Below are 18,825 nucleotides of genomic sequence, written 5' to 3'. Positions count from 1 at the left end.
ACACTTGACTCAAACTGTTGATAAAATTGGAAAAACTGAATAAATATGATAAATCATTTTATTTAAATGCCAAAGAAGATATAAGTAAAGTGTAAATGAAAGTATTGCCACAAAATATTCTAATTAATTTTCAAAACTGCTCCAACAGATGCTTTCATAAACAGTTTTTACTTATCATGTTTTCTTCTCAAGAACTTCTCCGTAGTTGGTAACTATCACAGATGTGCAGCTGTCAATTCAGTGACTCACTGCTGCCACCATATGTGGCTTCTGTATTAAAACGGAGCGTCTCATGGCCCAGAGGTGTAAAACAAAACAAATTCTAGCGGCCCTCTAGGGGGCGCTCGCGGCCCAAACATGGCCCCCGGCCCCGTGGTTAAGAATCACTGGCTTAAATGAAGCTGTTAACAGCAGAGTGGCCAATAATGTTTCCACTGCTCTGCTGTCAGCACGTTGTTGAGCCTCTTCAGAGCCTCTGAGGTGATTCCAGACAATGTTCTGGAGAGTATCCGTTCTGTTGGGTTGTTGGGGGAAACACGTGTTTGCATGAGGAAACATTGTTGGCCGCTCTGCTGTTCCGCCTGCAGAAGAAAGAACAAGTGTCTCACGTCGTTTTTACTCTTCAGGTCTCTGCTGATTCTTGACGACATCTGGGACAGCAGTGTGTTGAAGGTGTTTGACATTCAGTGTCAGATCCTCCTGACCACACGAAACAGGAGCCTGGCTGACTCTGTCAGTGGTGAGTACTGATCACTGACGTGTCACTGCCGTGGCTCATGAATGAAACAGTTGCATCTCACGGGGCCTTTTTCTACATGGATATGCTATTATGTGTTGTCCTAATACACTTTTTAATATATTGTTTACTCCCTAAAACTAATCCACTAAGCATGTCGGCATGTAAAGAATTTATAGTTATCCCATTGCACTGTCAAGTCACCTGGTGTTTATCTGATCGTTTCCCTGCCGTGCCCTCTTCATATTTCCCAGGTGCCAAACTCCAGGTGGAGGTGGAGAGTGGTCTGGACGAAAACAAAGCTCTGGAGATTCTGGCGCTGTACACTCAGAACAAAGCCCACAGTCTGCCTGAGGAGGCTCGGAGCATTGTTCGCGAATGTAAAGGCGAGTGACATTCTCTTCTCGTTTCCTGCCCAAAGATGTTTTTCTCCAAGCTTATTTGTGTGTCTAAGTGTGTCTACTGTCTAAAAGCATCGCTTCTAACACACGGCTCTGTTAGCTTCGCTGTTGTTCAGCTCAAGTCGGGTCTCAAGACCACAAGGTCTGGTCTCGGTCGAGCAGGACGGCTTGAACCTCATGTGACATGAATGTGATCAGTTTTATTTCCCGGGTGCAATGGTGCATTTTCTTTTTCTTTGAAGCCTGGAGTCATGTTGTTTCCGTAGCTTCTGTAGCAGGTGAGATAGGTGTTTTTCTGTCTGAATAATAGACCAGCGCCTCCTCGCTCTGCATCTGTGTCGGTCTTGGTCTGACTCAGTTTTGCCTGCTCAGAGTGTTGGCGTGGTCTTGGTCTGGACTCAGTCTCCAGTCAAGTAGTCTCTTGACTATAGCAGTTAGTCTCCAAAATCAATAAACGTTTTTTATTGTGGCCGTAGATGTTGGAAAACTGTCAACCTCCGTTTGTTTACAGTTTTGTGCGGCGAGTCGTCCTCAGTCCGGGGTTGACCTCATTCTGTCAGGCTGTAACCGTTCAATTATTACCTCCGTAATGGTCGACCTTTATCTATGAAATAACACAGATTTATTTATCAGGTTTCAGTTTTGAAGACTGTTGATAACAGGATGAACACATGACTTCAGAGGGGCAAAGTGCAGCCCTTGTCAGCATGTTCATCATCATTCATTTGCAAATTCCAAGTACAAACTTGTTTTTATTAGCTGCTTTTCCCGTCTTTATTTCTCTTTCTGTACACTTTTCTGTTGGTTGATGTCCGTTTTAAAAGATAGATTTATATCCACAAGCTGCTCTAGTATTTCAGTCATTTTATTTATTTTTCACTCTGGACTTTCCATTTAAAAACACCAAAAAACAACCTTCGTGATCATGTCCAAGTCTGTGGTACATGATGTATATTCCTCCTGTTGTAAAGCTCATATGTGATCACGCCAAATTTCTGCCTCCTCACCCGGTGCTGGGACAAAACGAAGACGATCGGGGCGTATGTAATGCTCACTCCTTGTTCATGCTTGTCAAGAACATGACAGTAAGAAATGATGGGTTTTAATATATTGCAATCGCATCTGGGTACTCGCAGGTCCAGTGAAACTGAAAAAACTGCAACTTATACTCAGAAAAATAAAGTAGTTGAGAGCTATTTTTAAAGGTACTGAGGGGAAAAAGTGCCTTTATATCATTTTGTTTCGCCCCCATAGCTTCACAGATATTCACCATCTTCCAATGTTTAGGAGTCTTCAAATGAACTGCATGTAAAATCAAAGAATAAGCTTATAATGCCATAGCCTGATTCTTGTTTTATAAGTATCTGTTCCTCTAGTTTTTCTACTGTCCTCCCGTCCTTGATGGCCCCTCAGACCAGTCTCAGGTGTCGACCCCTGGATTACGTTTTGTTTGGGTGCGGATTACATCATCTGGATCGGAAAGCATCTTTGTTTCAATCTTCCCTCTCTGTTCTCTGTCTGGTGCTCGCAGGATCTCCTCTGGTGGTCTCCTTGATTGGGGCTTTGCTGAGGGAGAAGCCGGATCGCTGGCCTTACTACCTGCGGCAGCTGCGGCAGAAGCAGTTCAAGCGCATCCGGAAGTCTTCCTCCTATGACTACGAGGCGCTGGACCAGGCCATGGCTGCCAGCATCGAGGTGCTGCCTGACGACCACCGAGAGCTTTACAGGGATTTCACTGTGCTGGAGAAGGATGTGAAAATCCCTGCCAAGGTCTGTGGACCAGCTGTGGTGCCTCACAAGCAGGACGTTTTGCGTGTCTTTGTAGTGTTGTGGTTTTGTAGGGGTTTAAAGTATTAAAAGTAGGGATGCTCTGATCATGATCAACCGATTTCAGCGTGATAGGTGAATGCCGATCACTACCTGTCACAGCTGATCGCAACAACCGATCACTGCTTGTGATGCGTCCGCTCCTCCCTCCTCGCTGCTCACTCAGCAGCAGCACGTCTGCCGTGAAGATTCTTTCAATCTGTCATGTATTTTTCCAGGCTCATGAAAGGCAGACCGGTGGTTCCTAAGCAGCAGGCTGTTAGCGCAGCTAACGCTTAGCAACACCCGCCGGTCCGAGCGTGACATTCAGAATGCTAAGCTAATTGCCCAAGAAATAATCAGTAATTTCACCGAGCTAGATCAGCAGCCTCTCTCAGGTGTCGTTCATGCGGAGACTGAAACGATTGGATCCGTCGCCGTTTTGGAGTCGGGGTGCAGCCTTGGTCAGCCACTTGAATCTGAAACTGTTTAAAAAACGTCCATGGAAACTTTCATAAGTGCAGTGCTCTCTGTCTCAGAGTCCTGTTACAAGCGGCCAGTATGTACTTACAATACCTCACGGACACAGTAGGGTCTCTGGAGACTCACCAAACTGCCACGTCTCACATCAAATTAAATGTTTTTCAGTTGTCCTTTTGATAGAATATTTTTCCCCTATTTTTTTCCTTCTTGAAGAGGTGTATTAAAACATGTCTGAGTTAGAATGATTTTATCGTTGAAGTTTTCACATCATGTACACAGAAGGTCTCATCATTTTGATGACAAATTCATTGTCAGTCCACGTGATCGGTATCAGTGATCGGTGGTGATCATCTGTATCGGTGATCAGCAGCAAACACCCTGATCAGAGCATCCTTAATTAAAAGTATTCAACACTTTATATTGTGGGTTATTTAGGGAGTTGCTATTCTCCATAAGTCTCAGTTAGTTTTGCCCCATGTACATGTGGAGACATGACAAGGTGAACCCCTGTGTCTTCTCCCGGTAGGTGCTGTCTGTGCTGTGGGACCTGGAGACGGAGGAGGTGGAAGATGTTCTCCAGGAATTTGTCAACAAATCCCTCCTCTTTGTGGACACCAACAGCAAACCTTACCTCTACTACCTCCACGACCTGCAGCTGGACTTTCTGGTGGAGCAGAACCGAGCTCAGATTGAGGTTTGTTTTGAGTCTGTCTCTGTAACGCTCATGTTCTTTTCTCAAGTGCCTCTCTGTGTTCTGCAGAGCCTTCACAGGAAGGTGGTGAGTCAGTACCAGCAGTTCTACAGGGACAATCCTCCGGTGTCAGGAGACGAAGAATGCCTCTACTGGATCCGATTCCTGACCTACCACATGGCCAAAGCCAACCTGACCCAGGTGAGCGGTCATGTGACTCTCACCTCAGCTGTCACTAACACCACCTCTGGGTCTTCAGGAGCTTCACTCTCTGATGTTCTCTTTGGACTGGGTCAGAACAAAGGCCCAGATCATGGGCCCAGCTCACCTCATCAACGACTACGTGGAACATGGACTGAGTCTGGACAAGGAGGTCAGTCACCATCAGCCTTGACTTAGACCTTGATGTTTGACGTTTAAATACACTTTACGTGAGGAAGAGATGCAGCTTCAAACGAAACTGCAAACACTGGTATGTGGCCCATTTATCTGCTATGGGACCCTCACCTTAACTGGGATCCACCAGGAAGCCTTCCATTATAGGGTTCTAGGCCAAACCCAGAGCAGGTCTAGAGCTGGCCCAAGAGTGGTGCCTCAGCAAAGGAGGGAAGTTTGCAAATCCTCAGTCATAACTCCCAAAGTTGGAAAAGGCCAACTTCAGCTATTGAAAGAAAAGCAAGTTATCGGCATAAAAATGGAGTTTTTAACTGTCTGCTTTGTCTCCCTCCAGAATAGCGACGTTTGTAGTCAGTTCAAAGAGTTTCTGTCTCTGAACGGCCACCACTTGGAGCAGCGACCTTTTCCCGACGTGGTTCAGCTGGCTCTGTCCCAGCCAGTCACCTCTGAAGTCTACACACAAGCGCTGCAGCAGGCCAGACAGCTCGCTCGCTCTGGGAGGCTGTACTTCGACTGGCTGTGAGTTCACTTGAGCGCTCCCGTGATGCATCACAGCTACACCACTTCGAAATCACGGTCAGTGCAGGACATTGACGTGAAGTTCCGAAATACTTCAACGGGTGCTTTCATGAACAGTGTTTACTGTTGGGAGCGCCATCACTTTTTTTTTTCTTTTCAAGAATTTCTCCATAGTTGGTAACTATCACCAACCGCGCTCGCGGCCCACAGCCCCCCTAGAATCACTGATCTAGTGGACATCCAACGTTTTCTTATCCTCTAAAGCGGCTGTTTGTCGGCTTAAATGCCAGTCGTGCAGCATCTGTCACGCAATGTTGTGGGGACTCAAGACGCGACAGCGCTCTCTGCTGGTGAGTCAGGGTGAGAGCGGCAACCACAGGGCATCTTTAGGGCATCAAATTTTCAGTAAAGGACGTTTCCCAGATGCCCTGCGAGCTAAACTGCTCGGTCAGAGCAGTAGTTCTTCCACTGCTTCCTTCACTGCAGCAGTGAACCTTTAACCCGATGAGAGTAGTCATGCTGACCACTTTCTTTTCCAGGAATAAAAACATTGTGGAGTCTCTGTCACGCCTGATCATTCAGCCCCACCAGGGCTCCATCTACTCAGCCTGCTTCTCCCACAGTGGAACCAAGATAGCCTCTTGTGGAGCCAGCAAGACCGTCAAGGTAACGGGAGCCTGCTGTGCCTGGTGTGTGCTGCTATTACCATGGCTGCTTTAAAAGATGCTCATATACACTGTGCTTGTGAGAGATTTGTCTGTCCCCACGTTCAAAAAAGATGATTTAACAATATATTTACATCAGTATTTTCACCTCCAGGACCCTCCGCTGGTTGTTGAATTGAAGCCTATATTTTCCAGACATTGAACAATGAACAATGGTGACGGGAAGTGGGGTGTAGCATGAAGACATGGGGTCCACATGCTAGTTCTAGCCGCAGATATGATGCAATAAGTTGATCCAGATGTTCAGAATCATGACTCTGGTCCTCCTGGACAGTTTCTCTCTCGTGGAGCCTGTTGCTCTCGACGCTTTGAAAGCACGTCTCTCTCTTCAGGTGTTTAAAAGCACGTCTGGGGAGAAGCTCCGGGAGATCCAGGCTCACGACGATGACGTTCTCTGCTGCGCCTTCTCACCCGATGACCGGCTCTTAGCAACCTGCTCCAGCGACAAGAAGGTTAAGGTACAGGTCTTCACGAATATTCCAGCGTATTCTCACAGGATCACGCTGAGGTTTCTCCTCCCAGTTTGCTGGTTCAGTTTCTGTGGCAGTCACAATGTTTGACCTACAGGTGTGGAACGTGGAGCGAGCCATGCTGTTGAGGGCCTTTGAGGTGGAGCACGAGGAGCAGGTCAACCACTGCCAGTTCACCAACCAAACAAACCGCCTCCTGCTGGCCACCTGCTCTAATGACAAGTTCCTGAACGTGAAGGTCCACAGTCAAAATAGTGTTCAATGACACATTTGAAAATACAAATCAGAATGGCTTCAGAATGAATCCTGTGTATGTGTGTGACTCCGTCTGCAGCTGTGGAACCTCAACAAGCCGTCCTCCCAGAACACCATGTTTGGACACTTTGAACCAGTGAACCACTGCTGCTTCTCCCCCGACGACGCCTATCTGTCCACCTCCTCCAACGACGGCACCGTCAAGGTAACTGCTCTGCGTGAAACTGAAAATCCAATCCGCATTCGGTTGTTTCCAGTGGGAGTATCTCGATTCACTTACAATGTGGAGGCTTTAACATCCACCATCTTAAAAACCTGTTGGGTCAGAATATCATTTTAGGATGCGTGAGTGGAATCAAGTTTTGTTTTTCTATTCCTTAAATGGTTCAGCATTTTGCTAACAGTCAAAACATCTTTCAGGACAAGCAAGTCACAACTTGACTGAGAAGTCAACAACTCTGCTGCTGTCCTTTCATCAATTCACGGATTTCAAGAAAATCTAATCCTACCACTGAAACACAGGCTTTCATCGAAAGCAATCGCAGCGTCAAACTACTCCAAATGAGAAAATGAATCTCTATTAATGAGGGAGCTGTTGAAGAGAGAGAAAAACAACTCATTTTCTGTGATTAGAGGTTGATGTTCGTGTCATTACATGCTTGTTTTAGAAGCGTCACTTCCAATGGTGGCTGCTGATGGGCTGATGAAGCTTTGTCAAACATTGTCCTTATTTTTCCAAGGCCTGTGAGCCTTCATTGGAGGAGGTGTGAAGAACTGACCGCAGACAGCGCCATCTAGTGACCTCTGAAAATAACGACAGTGCCTCAGGGAATCTCTCAGCACCGTCAATACAACAGAAATTAAATGACCTGGAACAGCATTACTGCTTGGTTCAGAGACAGTCACAGGGACTTTCCTAACATTTCAAACCACTGCTTGTTGGAGTAGCAGCCCGATGGGATTAAGTGGAAATGCTGTCATCTGGTAGTGGGACGCCATTAATTCAGTCCTACAAATGATTTGCTTATCACAAGATAAAGTCGTCTTGTTTCAGGTTTTTCGAGTGTCAGTGATCCACCATAAAGTCCTCTTATAACTACTGTCTGTGCCCTGGGTTTATTTTGGTATTATGGCCGTCAAACTGTAAAAATAAAAAAACACTAAAAAAGAATAACCTAATAACACAAAAATGACATGAATAATCAAACTGAGATCATGAAGTTCAGACATTATACTTGCCTGCAGTAACAATCACTCCTGGACCGTGATGTGTATTTGATAAGTGTCTGTTTGTTTTTAACGGCTGGGGTTGGACTTGAGGCAGTTCCTGAGGTGAAACGAAGCTAAAGTTGCTTCACTGTGGCTTTGAATGGGACTCAAACATGTCATACCACACTGGCAAACCAGTTTCTGACTGATGAAGCATCACTTTCTAACTCAGAAACTTGTTTTCCATCTCCGTCTCGTCCCTCTTGGTGAAGTCATCCTTTCAGATGTCCTTTGTTTTCTGCTTTTAAAAACTGTCTATTAAAGCACCAATCATTCCGGTGTTATTATGTCGAGAAGCCTGAGTGACTCTGGACACGCGTGCTGGTCTGCAGTATTGACAGATATTAGAGCGCAGAGTTCAGAGTCTCTGCTTCAGATGGTGTTTCAGTTTTCTACATCGGATCATCGGCGAACGCTTTCCGTGTCTTCAGCTGTTCCACGTGTCATCTGCAAATGAATGGAGGACGATCAATGTCAGGGACATGTGCTCGGAGAGCATCGAGGAGGTCATGGTCAAGTGCAGCACCTGGACGGCCGACTGCAAACGCCTCATATGTGCAGCCAGAAATGCTGTGTTGGTGAGTGTTGTCGACGTCGGTGCGCAGGTTTCCCATCATCACTCATCAATCTGTTTCCCAGGTGTTCGAGGTGGAGACGTCCGACTTGTTGCTGGAGATCAAAACCAACCGTCTCAGCACGGTTCAGTACTGCCACGCTTGTCCGACCAGCAGCCTGCTGGCCGTCGCCTACTCCAACTATGCTGTGGAGGTGTGGACCACGTGTTCAACAGGCTCCTGAACCGTCACTCATCTGTCCTGCTCTTTCAGCTCTGGGACTGGGAGGCTAATAAAAAGATGGCAGACTGCAGCGGACACTTGAGCTGGGTCCAGCGCGTCCAGTTTTCCTCTGATGGCTCACAACTGCTGTCGTGCTCCGACGACCAAACCGTGCGAGTAAGTGTGTTTAATGGAGGATTATGTCGGGATGATAGTCAGTGAGTTGTTCTTTATGGCCACACATTGTGTGTTTTTACTGCCCCAGTTCGAGCTCCCCAGTGCATTACTGACACTGGAAAGTCCCGACACCCTCAACGTTCTTCCACCACCTTTTTTGCTTTGCCCTCCTAGAGTTTTCATCATGCTGTTCAAAAATGAAAGGGAGGAGGACAAAAAAACCTCCACCACTTCAACAGCTTGCCGCTCCTCCACACTTCCGCCCAGAAACTCCATTGAAAGCTTAAAACGTAGCCGCACCCCTCCTCTATTGGCCTAAAATTTGAAATCTCAGCCAAGTCGTGTAGTTTTTGTGCCTCAAGCCGCACAAGATTTGGATAAAAGCTGGCCGTGTGTAATCGGGTCTGCTAGAGAGGAGCAGAGCAGAAAATTCAAGCCAAAAAATCATTTTCCTTCAACTGCTGTGAGCAAATAGTTCCCCACAGAAACATGAATTCCTCCGGTTTTGCAGTCACACTTGTCCTCTCACGTATGATGTGCTCAGGAACACTGCAGCATATTCAGAATTTGTGCAAGACTCACAAATGTGCTGCCAAACCCGGCTCGATTCACTCCCATTGTAAGGAGGTGCAGCTCTGTGGCAATAAAATGGAAAGGTTACACATTTTCTACTCACCATCCTTTGCAATCCATTTATTGTAGAAACATAAAAGTCGGGTCAGTTAAGGAAGATATGGTCGTATGTTCGGAGGTATGACATTGCTGCTCACGCACTCACAAACGTGAGCGACACACACACACACAGAGCTGCGGGTGCGACACCCAGCACTCACATAGCAGTTCGACACAGACACTGTGTCGTATAAATATTGTTTTGTCTGTCTCCCTCCAGAATTCGACAGGACATCCAAATAATTTGCAATGAAAATATGTGATAAATAAAGCCATAGATTTCTTACATTTTTCCACGTCAGCTATTTTGTGAAACAGGTTCTGTGTCGTGGACAAGTGAGGCTTAACAACCAGGTTCATCTGCTTCCTCTTCAATTTCCATATTATTCAGTATTCAACTACAATGTCTCGTACAAACACATTGTCCTCAATCAAAGTAGAATCTTTGTGATCATGAAATCTGAAAGTGGGGGTCACTCTTGTGTTGTGTGCAGCTGTGGAAGACAGAGAAGGTGCACACGACCTCCGCCGTCAGTCTGAAACGAGACTCCGACTGTCTTTTCACCGGCGAGCAGATCATTGTGTCTGCTGCTGACAACTGCAACAGACTCCAGGTCAGTTTCACCTTCCTGACATCAGGGTCACGGTGGTCCCAGCAGTTTCCTGTTTCCCAGGTGCGTGAGAGCATCTCAGGGTCCATCCTGCACCAGTCTGAGGAAAAGGCGTCCAGGATTCGGTGCACCAGTCTGTCTCTGGAGCCCTTCGCTGTGGTCCTCGGGCAGGAAGACGGAACAGTGGAGGTACTTTGGCACCTGTCGTCCTTTAATCCTGTAGAACCGCTGCACGCGTCGGTGACCTCTGATCCATGTCACCTACACGGCTAAAGTACACAATGCTTTAAAATCCTGCCGCTAGGGGGTCCCATTTTAGCATTGGGTGTGGCCCCCTCGAGGCCCCCCCTCTTTGTCTTGAGTGGTCAGTAAACTTCATGAGTGAATTTGTATGTTGGACTTTGCCTTGGGAATGTGCGTAAACTCAAGGTACAAATGCTTCACTGATATGTTTGCAGGTTTGTTGAAGGTTTGGTGGTTAGCTAGCATCATTACTCGCAGTTCCCTGTCACTGTTCCGTAGATGGCACATTTCTATCCCTCCCGCTTCTCCATTGAGAGGTGTCCTAACTCAAAGTGATTTTCGTTTAAATTGGAGTCAAGCGCTTCTTTTTAAATGCTGTGAATGTCATCAACAGACTGCAGCGTCACTACCATGTGACGCGGACGATATGATGCCATGTAATATATCCATACTGAGGGCCAATGAAACCTTGCGGTCAATGCTGGGACGCTTCAGGTCAAGAACATACAGTATTGCTCCCACACCCCAGTGAACCCTGACCTTCAGGACTAGCTATGTTACACACAGGGATGCTATGAAGTACATGGAGCTACTAAGAGGAGGAGGGAGCAAGGAAGAGGAAGACTGCCGAAACAGGAGGTGTATTTGGTTCATTACGCCAATGCAGTCCCGAGGAGGGCCAGATGGACAGGTGCTTGTTACCCTGTTACAGTGTGGATGTCAGTGGTTGAGATGGTTGTGGTCATAATGGCTGAGGCGCCTGGATCGCTGTGTTGTTGTGTCTCTGGTGGACAGCTGTGACTGGGACCTGGTTACTGGCTGCTCCTGGGCCAGTATGAACCTGATGATCCCGGCAAGGCATTGAGATGTCCTCAATCATGCTAATGATCACTTGTTATCACGGAGCACGCAGTGTTAGAAGCTAACCTGCTAGCTTCCTAATGTCGAGTTGGCGGTCTCTCTGCTACAGGTCCGAGAGGCTTGCATCCATACCAACATGTCATGTAACTACTCTATAGTTAGAGATGCTCCAATCGATCAGCCACCGATCACGATCGGCCGATATCCACCCAGAATCATGTGATCGGGAAATGCAGATCCTGCCTTTCATTGTTCAACCGATGTCCTGACCCTGACCCTGACCCTGACCCTAACCCTGACCCTGACCCTGACCCTGACCCTGACCCTGACCCCACTCACCCTGCAGCGCATTCAACAGTAATACATGGCAGGGGAAACACTATTGAAGGGGTCAACAATGTAAGTGACAGCGTTTTCAGTGCTCCTTTTGACTGAATAGTTGCTCAAGGTTTTGGGATAAATATAACATGTTTGTCCAAATGAGGGCAGTTTTATGGTTCATTTCTCCACCTCATGTAACCAGAAGGTCTCATTAGAAATTGATAGCCAAACCATATGACGCGTCTGTGATCAGCAGCTAAAAACCTGATTGGAACAGCCATACTTTTCATGCATCAATAAATAACATCATCTGTGTTTGTTATTGACATGGCTTGAATTAATGCTGAGGACGGAGGCAAGTGATCTGAGGACCCCTCTGAAGACACTGAGCCTGTGGTGGCCCTGTTGATAAGTTTGAGGCCCCTAGTGTTTGACAGATCTAATGACACGGTGTTTGTTGCCTGGTGTCGCGACCTCTTACCTGTGCTGCAAGATATCTGGAAGATAAAAGCGTTGCAACTCGGCAACCCGATGGCGCTGGTTGATGAGTGAAAGGACCTTGTTTTGTGTCTTTATTGACTTGGTTTTTGTTCCTACATGACATTGGTAGTTTCTCATTGAGGTTTTCTACTTCATGTTCATGTTCCCCTGTGAAGGTTACTGGTAATACTACTGTGTTACGATCGCCGACTGTATTCAAAAATCCTAAACAGTATTGTTCCTTTCTGTGGGATGAGAGAGAGGAGATCTTCAAAGCTGTTTTGGAGTCCGACCCTCGACTGGGTCCGTCCCCCGCTGCTCCTCTGAGTTCCTCTCAAGCGACGCCTTCTCCTCCCTCCACTTGTTTCTCTCACTCATCAAGTCTTTCTTGGCCTGCTCAAGGTCAGCCACCAGGCCGGAGACTTCCTCCTGGTGCTGGGCCAGCAGGGAGGACTTCTCCTCCTCCCACAGCTTCGTCTGGTTTGAGAGGTCCTTGCGAGCCTGGTTGAGGGCTGCGCTGAGACACGCTGACTCCCGCTCCTGCCACGCCAGTTGGGTGGCCATGCACTGCCAGTGGTGTCTCTCGTTCATCAGAACCTGCTGGGCGTGCTCCACCGCAGCTACAAGACCCTCCTGCTGCCAGGCCAGCAGGCTGGACCTCTCCACCTCCCACTGCTGTTTCTTCCTCTCCAGGTCCTCCTCAACTCTTTTCAGGGCAAGTTTGATCTGGAAGTTCTCCTTCTTTTGCTGGCCGACTTTAGCGTTGGCTTCTTTTTCAAAATTCTTCACAGCCATCTTCACTTCAGCGAGCAATCCCTCCTTCTCCTTCGAGAGGCGAGACGTCTGCTTGTGCTTCTTGCCAGAAGGCTTATTTGGGCTGCTTGATTTCTCAGCCGCTTTCCAAGAGTGTGCTCCCCTGTTGCCCTTCTTCCTCAGCTTCACATAGACCTCATTCCCAGCATGCTTGCTGGGGCTGAAATCCCTCTGCAGATCAGCACAGTCCACCTCAGAAATGTCCTGAAAAACCTGGCTGTCCATTCTGATTTCATGTAGATGACAAGAGGACTGGAAGAAATGCCCTCATTTATCAAGAATTCCAGGATTGTGTCAGCTCTGATGTCAATAAGGCGCTCGTTAGATAATAAAGGCAGAAGTCGACTGGATTGTCTTTGATATTAAAGAAGGAGTAGGACAACATTACAAACAAATAATTTTGCTGTACCTATGAATGAAGCCCCACATTTCAACACAAAGTTGAGATGAAAATGGTTCACGCCTTTTTCCGAGCAACAGTTTAGTGCAACATTGTTCGTCTGATGAGATGTAGCTGTGGACTATGTCCAGACCTTGAAAGACTGATAGACCTGTTAGTGAGCTTCTGTTTGTCAACATTTCCACTGCAAGTCAGCCTCCCCCTCCTTCACCTGTCTTCACCCTCTTCTCTAGTCGGCTCTTCATGACATCCAGGAACCTCAATGGTTGGCTTCTTCTGTCAACATTCTTGGTCCAACAGGTTCTCTGTCTCTCCTCCCCATGCGTCTGAAACACCTCAGTTTGTCTCCAAACTTCTCCACAAGTCCCTCTGATATACTGGTTCTGATCTGGTCCGTCCTAGTCCCTAGTCCTCTGCTTCCTGTCGGAGCTGCTGTCTCTGAACCAAACATTGTGGCAGGTCTCACTACTGTCACAGATCACCCCTGACAGTTGGCTTCACCTGTCCCGTCCCACCTGTACTCTCCTCCTCACCTCCATTACTCTGACGCATCCCTTTTCTCTGACCCGCCTCCTCTGTCTCATTCACACATGCATTCTACTGAGCTTCCTTCCTCGTCAGCTTCTCCTCCAACTCATCTTTACCCTCACTACAGATCACTATATCGTCAGAAAACATTATAGTCCGCAGAGACTCGTCCCTTACAGTCCGTCTGTAACAATAGCAGACGAGAAGAGCTGATCCCTGATGGACTCCTGCTCTCACCCCCATCACTCCTGCAACACGTCTCACTGACCTCATACATGTCCTGCGCAACCCTCACATCCTTCTCCGGTGCTCCTGACTTCCCCATACAGTACCTGTCTTCCTCTATCATCGGCCTTCTCCAGAGACACAGTGCGGCCCCTTCTGACCTTCTCTACCCCAGTCCCACTGTTGACTCACAATGAACACATGCTCCACTATGGACTCGTCCTACAACTCAGCAGTTTCACCATCAATGATGGTCATGTGACTGAACCTTTTCCTTCCACAAAGTCCCGTCACTCCGCAGAGTGGCCTCTCTATTTTCCCATTTCATCATCTTATCTTTTTGACTCCTTTTCAGTCAGTCTTTCATCAGCCTTAGCTGTTTGCCTCGGTATCTTCTCACTGGACTCCATTCATCATGAAGGGCAGTTCATCACCGACCAACTTATGTGTAATGATCAAATAATAACAGGCTTGTTGACATTTGCACAGATCAATAAACAATTCCTTGGGCATTAACATCTCAAATTTTATTTCCTACTGGTGTGGATTGTGTGCGTACGCACCACTAACCCGTCTGTGAACCCTGACCTCCTGAGGGTTCAGATTGTTCTGGCGCAGTGGTTTGCTTGTACGAGGTTAAAAAGGATGCATCGTCGGCATCTCGTCCGCCTAAGGAGGCGTGCACCTGGGTTTGTCAACACGACTGTTCTTGCCCACAAAACGCCTCCGGCATCTGCCAACGATGGGCTTGTGTGACTCGTGAGGACCAACTCTGTGTAGAAGGCCCTTCACACCTCACGAGGAACTGGCTGTGGGATCCTTCCTCCCCGTGACACGTCCCAGTCCGTGTGATCTCTCGTGCCGCCCGCTGTGATCTGAGTCAGCGGACCAGAAACCCTACCAAATCCTGCATGGATGTCATCTCTGCTTTAAAGGAGTGTCAATCCTTGGTGTCCTTCACAAATGTAGCTCCAGTCCGAGCGCGGCTCACTTTACCTGCGGGTTCTCTGTGACACGGAGAGACTTCAGGAGGGAGGACTTCTCCTTCTGCCACTGGCACCTCTCGTGAGCCGTGTCCTCATGAACCTGGTGCAGGTCGGCCTCCAGAACAGCTATTTCCTTTCGGTGTTGGGCCAGCAGAAGCGACTTCTCCTCCTTCCACCTCTCTCGCTGCTGTATCTCCTCCTCGTGGGCCTGGTTGAGCGACGCCATGAGACGGTCCAGTTCCTCCTGCTGCTTGGCCAGAAGAGACGGGATCTGCTGCCACTTGTGTCTCTCGTACATCAGATCTTGATGCGTCTGCTCCAGCGCTGCGATGAGGCTGGCCGTTTCCTCCTGCTGCCGGACCTGGAGGTGGTACTTCTCCACCTCCCACTGCTGTTTCTGGCTCTTCAGTTCTTCAATGGCTTTACCGAGGGCCACCTTCATCTGGATGTTTTCCACCATGTGCTGGGCAATCTTAGCACTTGTCTCTCGTTTCTGAACTTCAAATACTTTTTCCACCATCTTGACTTCAGACAGCAGGCTGTTCTTCTCTTTAGAGAAGCGAGGTATGATGTTCTGCCTTTTGGATTTGTTTGTGTGGTGAGCTGTCGACTTGGTGGACACCGCGTGGACCTGTTGTGCTGCGGAGACCTTCACCGCTTGAGTTTCCTGCATGTCCCTCTTTTTCAGTTTCAAATAAAGGTCATAGTCCTGCAGGGCCTGTTGGCTGACTTTCGGAGGATCCCTCTGGAGTTCTGGAAAATGAGCCTCATAGATTGCCTGATAAATCTGGCTGCCCATTTTGTTTGTCTGATGGCTGTAGCTCTTGGAGCCAGAGGATATCCCCTTATATATTAATAGTGCAGCGCCTATGTCACCAGCTGTGTCACCTGGCCACTCGTGATGTCACTAGGACAAGTGTGATGTCATGTGCTCAGTGGTTTTGTTCCGCTGGACTCTCACAGTTGCTCATATTCAAGAGTGTCGCTACATTTTGGGAGGGCTGTTTCTGGATTGCAGCAGTCAGTACCTGTGCAAACCTGTTCAGAGAGGATGGTTGGTGGAGGCGTAGTGAGAAACCAAGAGTAGCTGGTGGTCATGGTCGGATCCGACCGTATTAAGGGAGTCTGTCCAAAGACTACATGTTGACACTGCAGGAAAAAATGGCAGACAGGTAACAGGTAAGTCGATTATTGAACTAAAATAAGGTTGTCGGATGTACTTTTTTTTCTACGGGTGTACACTGATGTCATAACTTCTTCTTACTTCTTACAAGCGAAAAATGATCTTGGCTTATGGCCAGCTCATGTCGCTAATATTCAGCACTATTGTGTTTAGAGTTTTGCTGAAGCGTGATGGAGCTGCTCCTCATCACCCCACAGTGCTACATGTTAGATGGTGATTTCACTGTGAGTCAATGGTTAAAGTTGTCAGATATGTATTCTGATGCGTGAAAAGTTCCCACCCACACATATATTAACATCTAAATTCTAACGTGAGATATCATCCCTAACCTTAACCAGAATCCAGAAAACTATTGTCACGTGACAGAATTCCTTCGCTGTCTGATTTGCAGTCCCCCCAGCAAACACAAGGGGGCGCCTCGGTATTGTTTTTCACAGCCCTTCAGCTCGACTTGACGTGTCAGTTTGCGGTGATTAAAAATAGGTAGATGTGTTGATCACGTTGCTGTTAGGGTCTTTCTGCGTGCACCGATCCTCCCCAGAGACCTGCTGCTGCTGCTGAGTGTTTGAGTAATGAAGTGCTGCGAACCATTGATGTGTCAGGAGTTGGCATCGCGAAGCTGATCGTTCCTTTAATCAAAACAAAGATGGATTCTCTGCTGCGTCTCCGACTGTCACAATCCAGTTCCAAGGCGAATAAATCTCGGAAGCCAGAGCCTCATTTGTATGTTAGTTACTTCTCCAACTTCAGCGGCTCTTGGCTGAACTTGTTTTCTTCGCGACCTTGTGAGGCTGGGTGAGAGCGGCTGACAGGTTTCTCTCTGTGGCCCTGCCCAGGCCGAGCCAGCGCTGCACACACGTTCCTGTCTTGTTTCGACGACCCAGCTCCACACGTCAAGTTGACTAATGAACATGTTTTTTTTTGTTTCACATGTTGCTTGATCCTGGTTTCACTCTGGTCCTGCAGGTTCTGGAGCTGCCTTCTGGGAGTCTGGTGGCCACCCTGCTGGGACACACCAAGACAGTCCTTCACTGCCAGTTTGTCGGGGACGGCCAGACGCTCATCACCTCGTCTGAGGACACCAGCATCAGGGTGAGTCGGACCATCCCCTCATCGATCCCTTTCTTCTCGTCTGGCTCCGTCTCACTCACATTTATCTCCTCCCTCGACATGTTCTTTCACCCCTCACCTGACCGGCCCCACATTCCTCTTCTTTTCCATCGATTGCCTACTCTTCCTCTCAGTTGGCGTCTTTGCAGAATCACCTTGCATCTTTTCCTCCCTCATCATCTGCCGTCCATCGTTGTCTCACTGCCTACGTATCTATTTATCAACCTCTGGCTATCGCTGCAGCCGTACTGTGTGTTCATACAGTATGTCAGGCTGTTCCGCTCTGTCAACTCGCATTGTTCATGCTCTGCTGCCTCTCTCATCTGCTCCTCCTCCACTGGCTTTATCTCTCCCTTCTTCAGAGGAGCCAGCCCTCTGCAGCACGTCCGTACCCCACTGTCAGTTCAGCAGCTTGATCTGTATTCATGCAGCCTCGCCATTGCTGTCCAGCACCTCTTTAGGAGCCGTTCAAATTCACACCGTTTGACACATGCTGTCCAGGAAATGAAGCGATTTAGATGTAAATGCAGATGCACCCCGCAGATCCAGTGATGTGGTGAGGTTGGTTTTGTCACACTGGAAACACCGTTTCTGAGAAGGAATGATCCCCTAAGTGACTTTCAGCGCCGTTCCATCAGTGGGTGGAGGGGGGTGGCTCAGAATACGGACGAGCTCCGTCACAGGCCAGCGGAATATTGAGATGTGCGGTTGATGCTCCAGGATAAGATCATCTTTCCTCACCACAGATCGCCTTGCTCTGACCAAAGCATCATTCTCACTGTGGCCCTGTCTGTATCAGGAAGCCACATGCTCCATTAGATTAGCTGTTTTAAACCTCCACCATCCACAGAGTGGTAAAGGCCAATCCTTCAGGCTGTGAACTAGGCACACAATTTCAATAAAGCATTTGAGGTTGGCTAGAAACTGACTTGGACTTGGTGGAGTTCTGGTTTGGATTCCTCCATTCATTTTCAATGAGATATATCCGGTCGCATGACCAGCTCTCTTCAAATTTCAAGGAGGAGGAGGGGGCCCTATATAGCATCCACCTCGAAATACCATGTCCGTAATAAAGTGCTCGAAGACTGGTACACACAGCAAGGTAAGAGGTGAGGAGGCAATAATGACAGACACATCACGAACAAAGCTTCTCCCCGCTGGAATAAACAAATATTATTACGCCTGACAAGGACCTGGCAGCCGATGAAGTTCATTATTGTATGAATAATAAAAAGCCGACTTTTTTGACGTGATACTATCTAATAATCAAGCAGTTATCATGCGACTATGGAGACATGTTGTGGCTTTAACCACGCTGTGAAGTTTTTCTCATGCATGCCCTGCAGACCTGCTTCTTCTTCACGGCCTCTCCTGTGTGTGTCTCATAGGAGCGCTGTAGGAATACTGCCACCTGCTGTCCGTGTGAGGTCATTGCATTCAGAATGTTTAACTCTAGATCTGAGGAGGACATTGGCAAGAAAAAAATCTTATGGATGTAAAAAGGAGGCTGGGGCCTGGGCAGAGGTCTGTGCTGTCCCGGTGCCACCCCTTTGATCAGAGCAACTGTATCTGATCTGGAATGCTGCTCGAGGGGGTCATGTGATCAATCTCCGGGGGTTGATAACTCAAGCGGTTCTCTATTTAAATGCAATTCACATGTAGTGTTGATAAAGAGACAAGGGTGAGAC

The 18,825-nt window shown here is 47.9% G+C and overlaps 2 protein-coding genes across 6 annotated transcripts in view; one reads left to right on the top strand and one right to left on the bottom strand.

Annotated features, from left to right (window-relative positions):
* The window catches only part of apaf1 (apoptotic peptidase activating factor 1), a 41,042-nt gene that overhangs the window by 4,484 nt on the left and 17,733 nt on the right, over positions 1 to 18,825 (top strand). For 4 of the 5 annotated variants that reach the window (XR_008414346.1, XM_053861986.1, XM_053861987.1 and 1 more), the window contains exons 6-22: positions 627 to 739; positions 991 to 1,122; positions 2,669 to 2,907; positions 3,953 to 4,120; positions 4,187 to 4,318; positions 4,377 to 4,490; positions 4,848 to 5,032; positions 5,572 to 5,698; positions 6,090 to 6,215; positions 6,325 to 6,465; positions 6,562 to 6,687; positions 8,183 to 8,329; positions 8,391 to 8,519; positions 8,579 to 8,704; positions 9,871 to 9,990; positions 10,051 to 10,176; positions 16,994 to 17,119. Coding sequence is in view for 3 of the 5 variants with exons in the window: in XM_053861986.1 (XP_053717961.1) it covers positions 627 to 739; positions 991 to 1,122; positions 2,669 to 2,907; positions 3,953 to 4,120; positions 4,187 to 4,318; positions 4,377 to 4,490; positions 4,848 to 5,032; positions 5,572 to 5,698; positions 6,090 to 6,215; positions 6,325 to 6,465; positions 6,562 to 6,687; positions 8,183 to 8,329; positions 8,391 to 8,519; positions 8,579 to 8,704; positions 9,871 to 9,990; positions 10,051 to 10,176; positions 16,994 to 17,119 (2,377 nt within the window). In the remaining 2 variants the exon portion in view is untranslated. Of the gene's footprint in view, positions 1 to 626; positions 740 to 990; positions 1,123 to 2,668; positions 2,908 to 3,952; positions 4,121 to 4,186; positions 4,319 to 4,376; positions 4,491 to 4,847; positions 5,090 to 5,571; positions 5,699 to 6,089; positions 6,216 to 6,324; positions 6,466 to 6,561; positions 6,688 to 8,182; positions 8,330 to 8,390; positions 8,520 to 8,578; positions 8,705 to 9,870; positions 9,991 to 10,050; positions 10,177 to 16,993; positions 17,120 to 18,825 lie in introns of those variants that run through there. The other variant, XR_008414347.1, reaches the window with a different exon arrangement.
* On the bottom strand, positions 9,428 to 12,950 carry LOC128757018 (uncharacterized). The gene is made up of 2 exons (XM_053861990.1): positions 11,894 to 12,950; positions 9,428 to 10,256 (listed from the first exon to the last, which is right to left on the bottom strand). Exon 1 carries the CDS (start codon positions 12,928 to 12,930, stop codon positions 12,163 to 12,165), a length of 768 nt encoding a protein of 255 aa, XP_053717965.1. The 5' UTR covers positions 12,931 to 12,950; the 3' UTR covers positions 9,428 to 10,256; positions 11,894 to 12,162.

Source organism: Synchiropus splendidus, chromosome 4 (genome assembly GCF_027744825.2).
Source record: "Synchiropus splendidus isolate RoL2022-P1 chromosome 4, RoL_Sspl_1.0, whole genome shotgun sequence".
NCBI lineage: Eukaryota > Metazoa > Chordata > Actinopteri > Syngnathiformes > Callionymidae > Synchiropus > Synchiropus splendidus.
This window is presented reverse-complemented; position numbering and strand designations above follow the sequence as displayed.

What these genes read in the sequence shown, in the direction of transcription:
- LOC128757018 (XM_053861990.1), bottom strand. Translation starts at nt 12,930, where the DNA reads ATGGACAGCCAGGTTTTTCAGGACATTTCTGAGGTGGACTGTGCTGAT.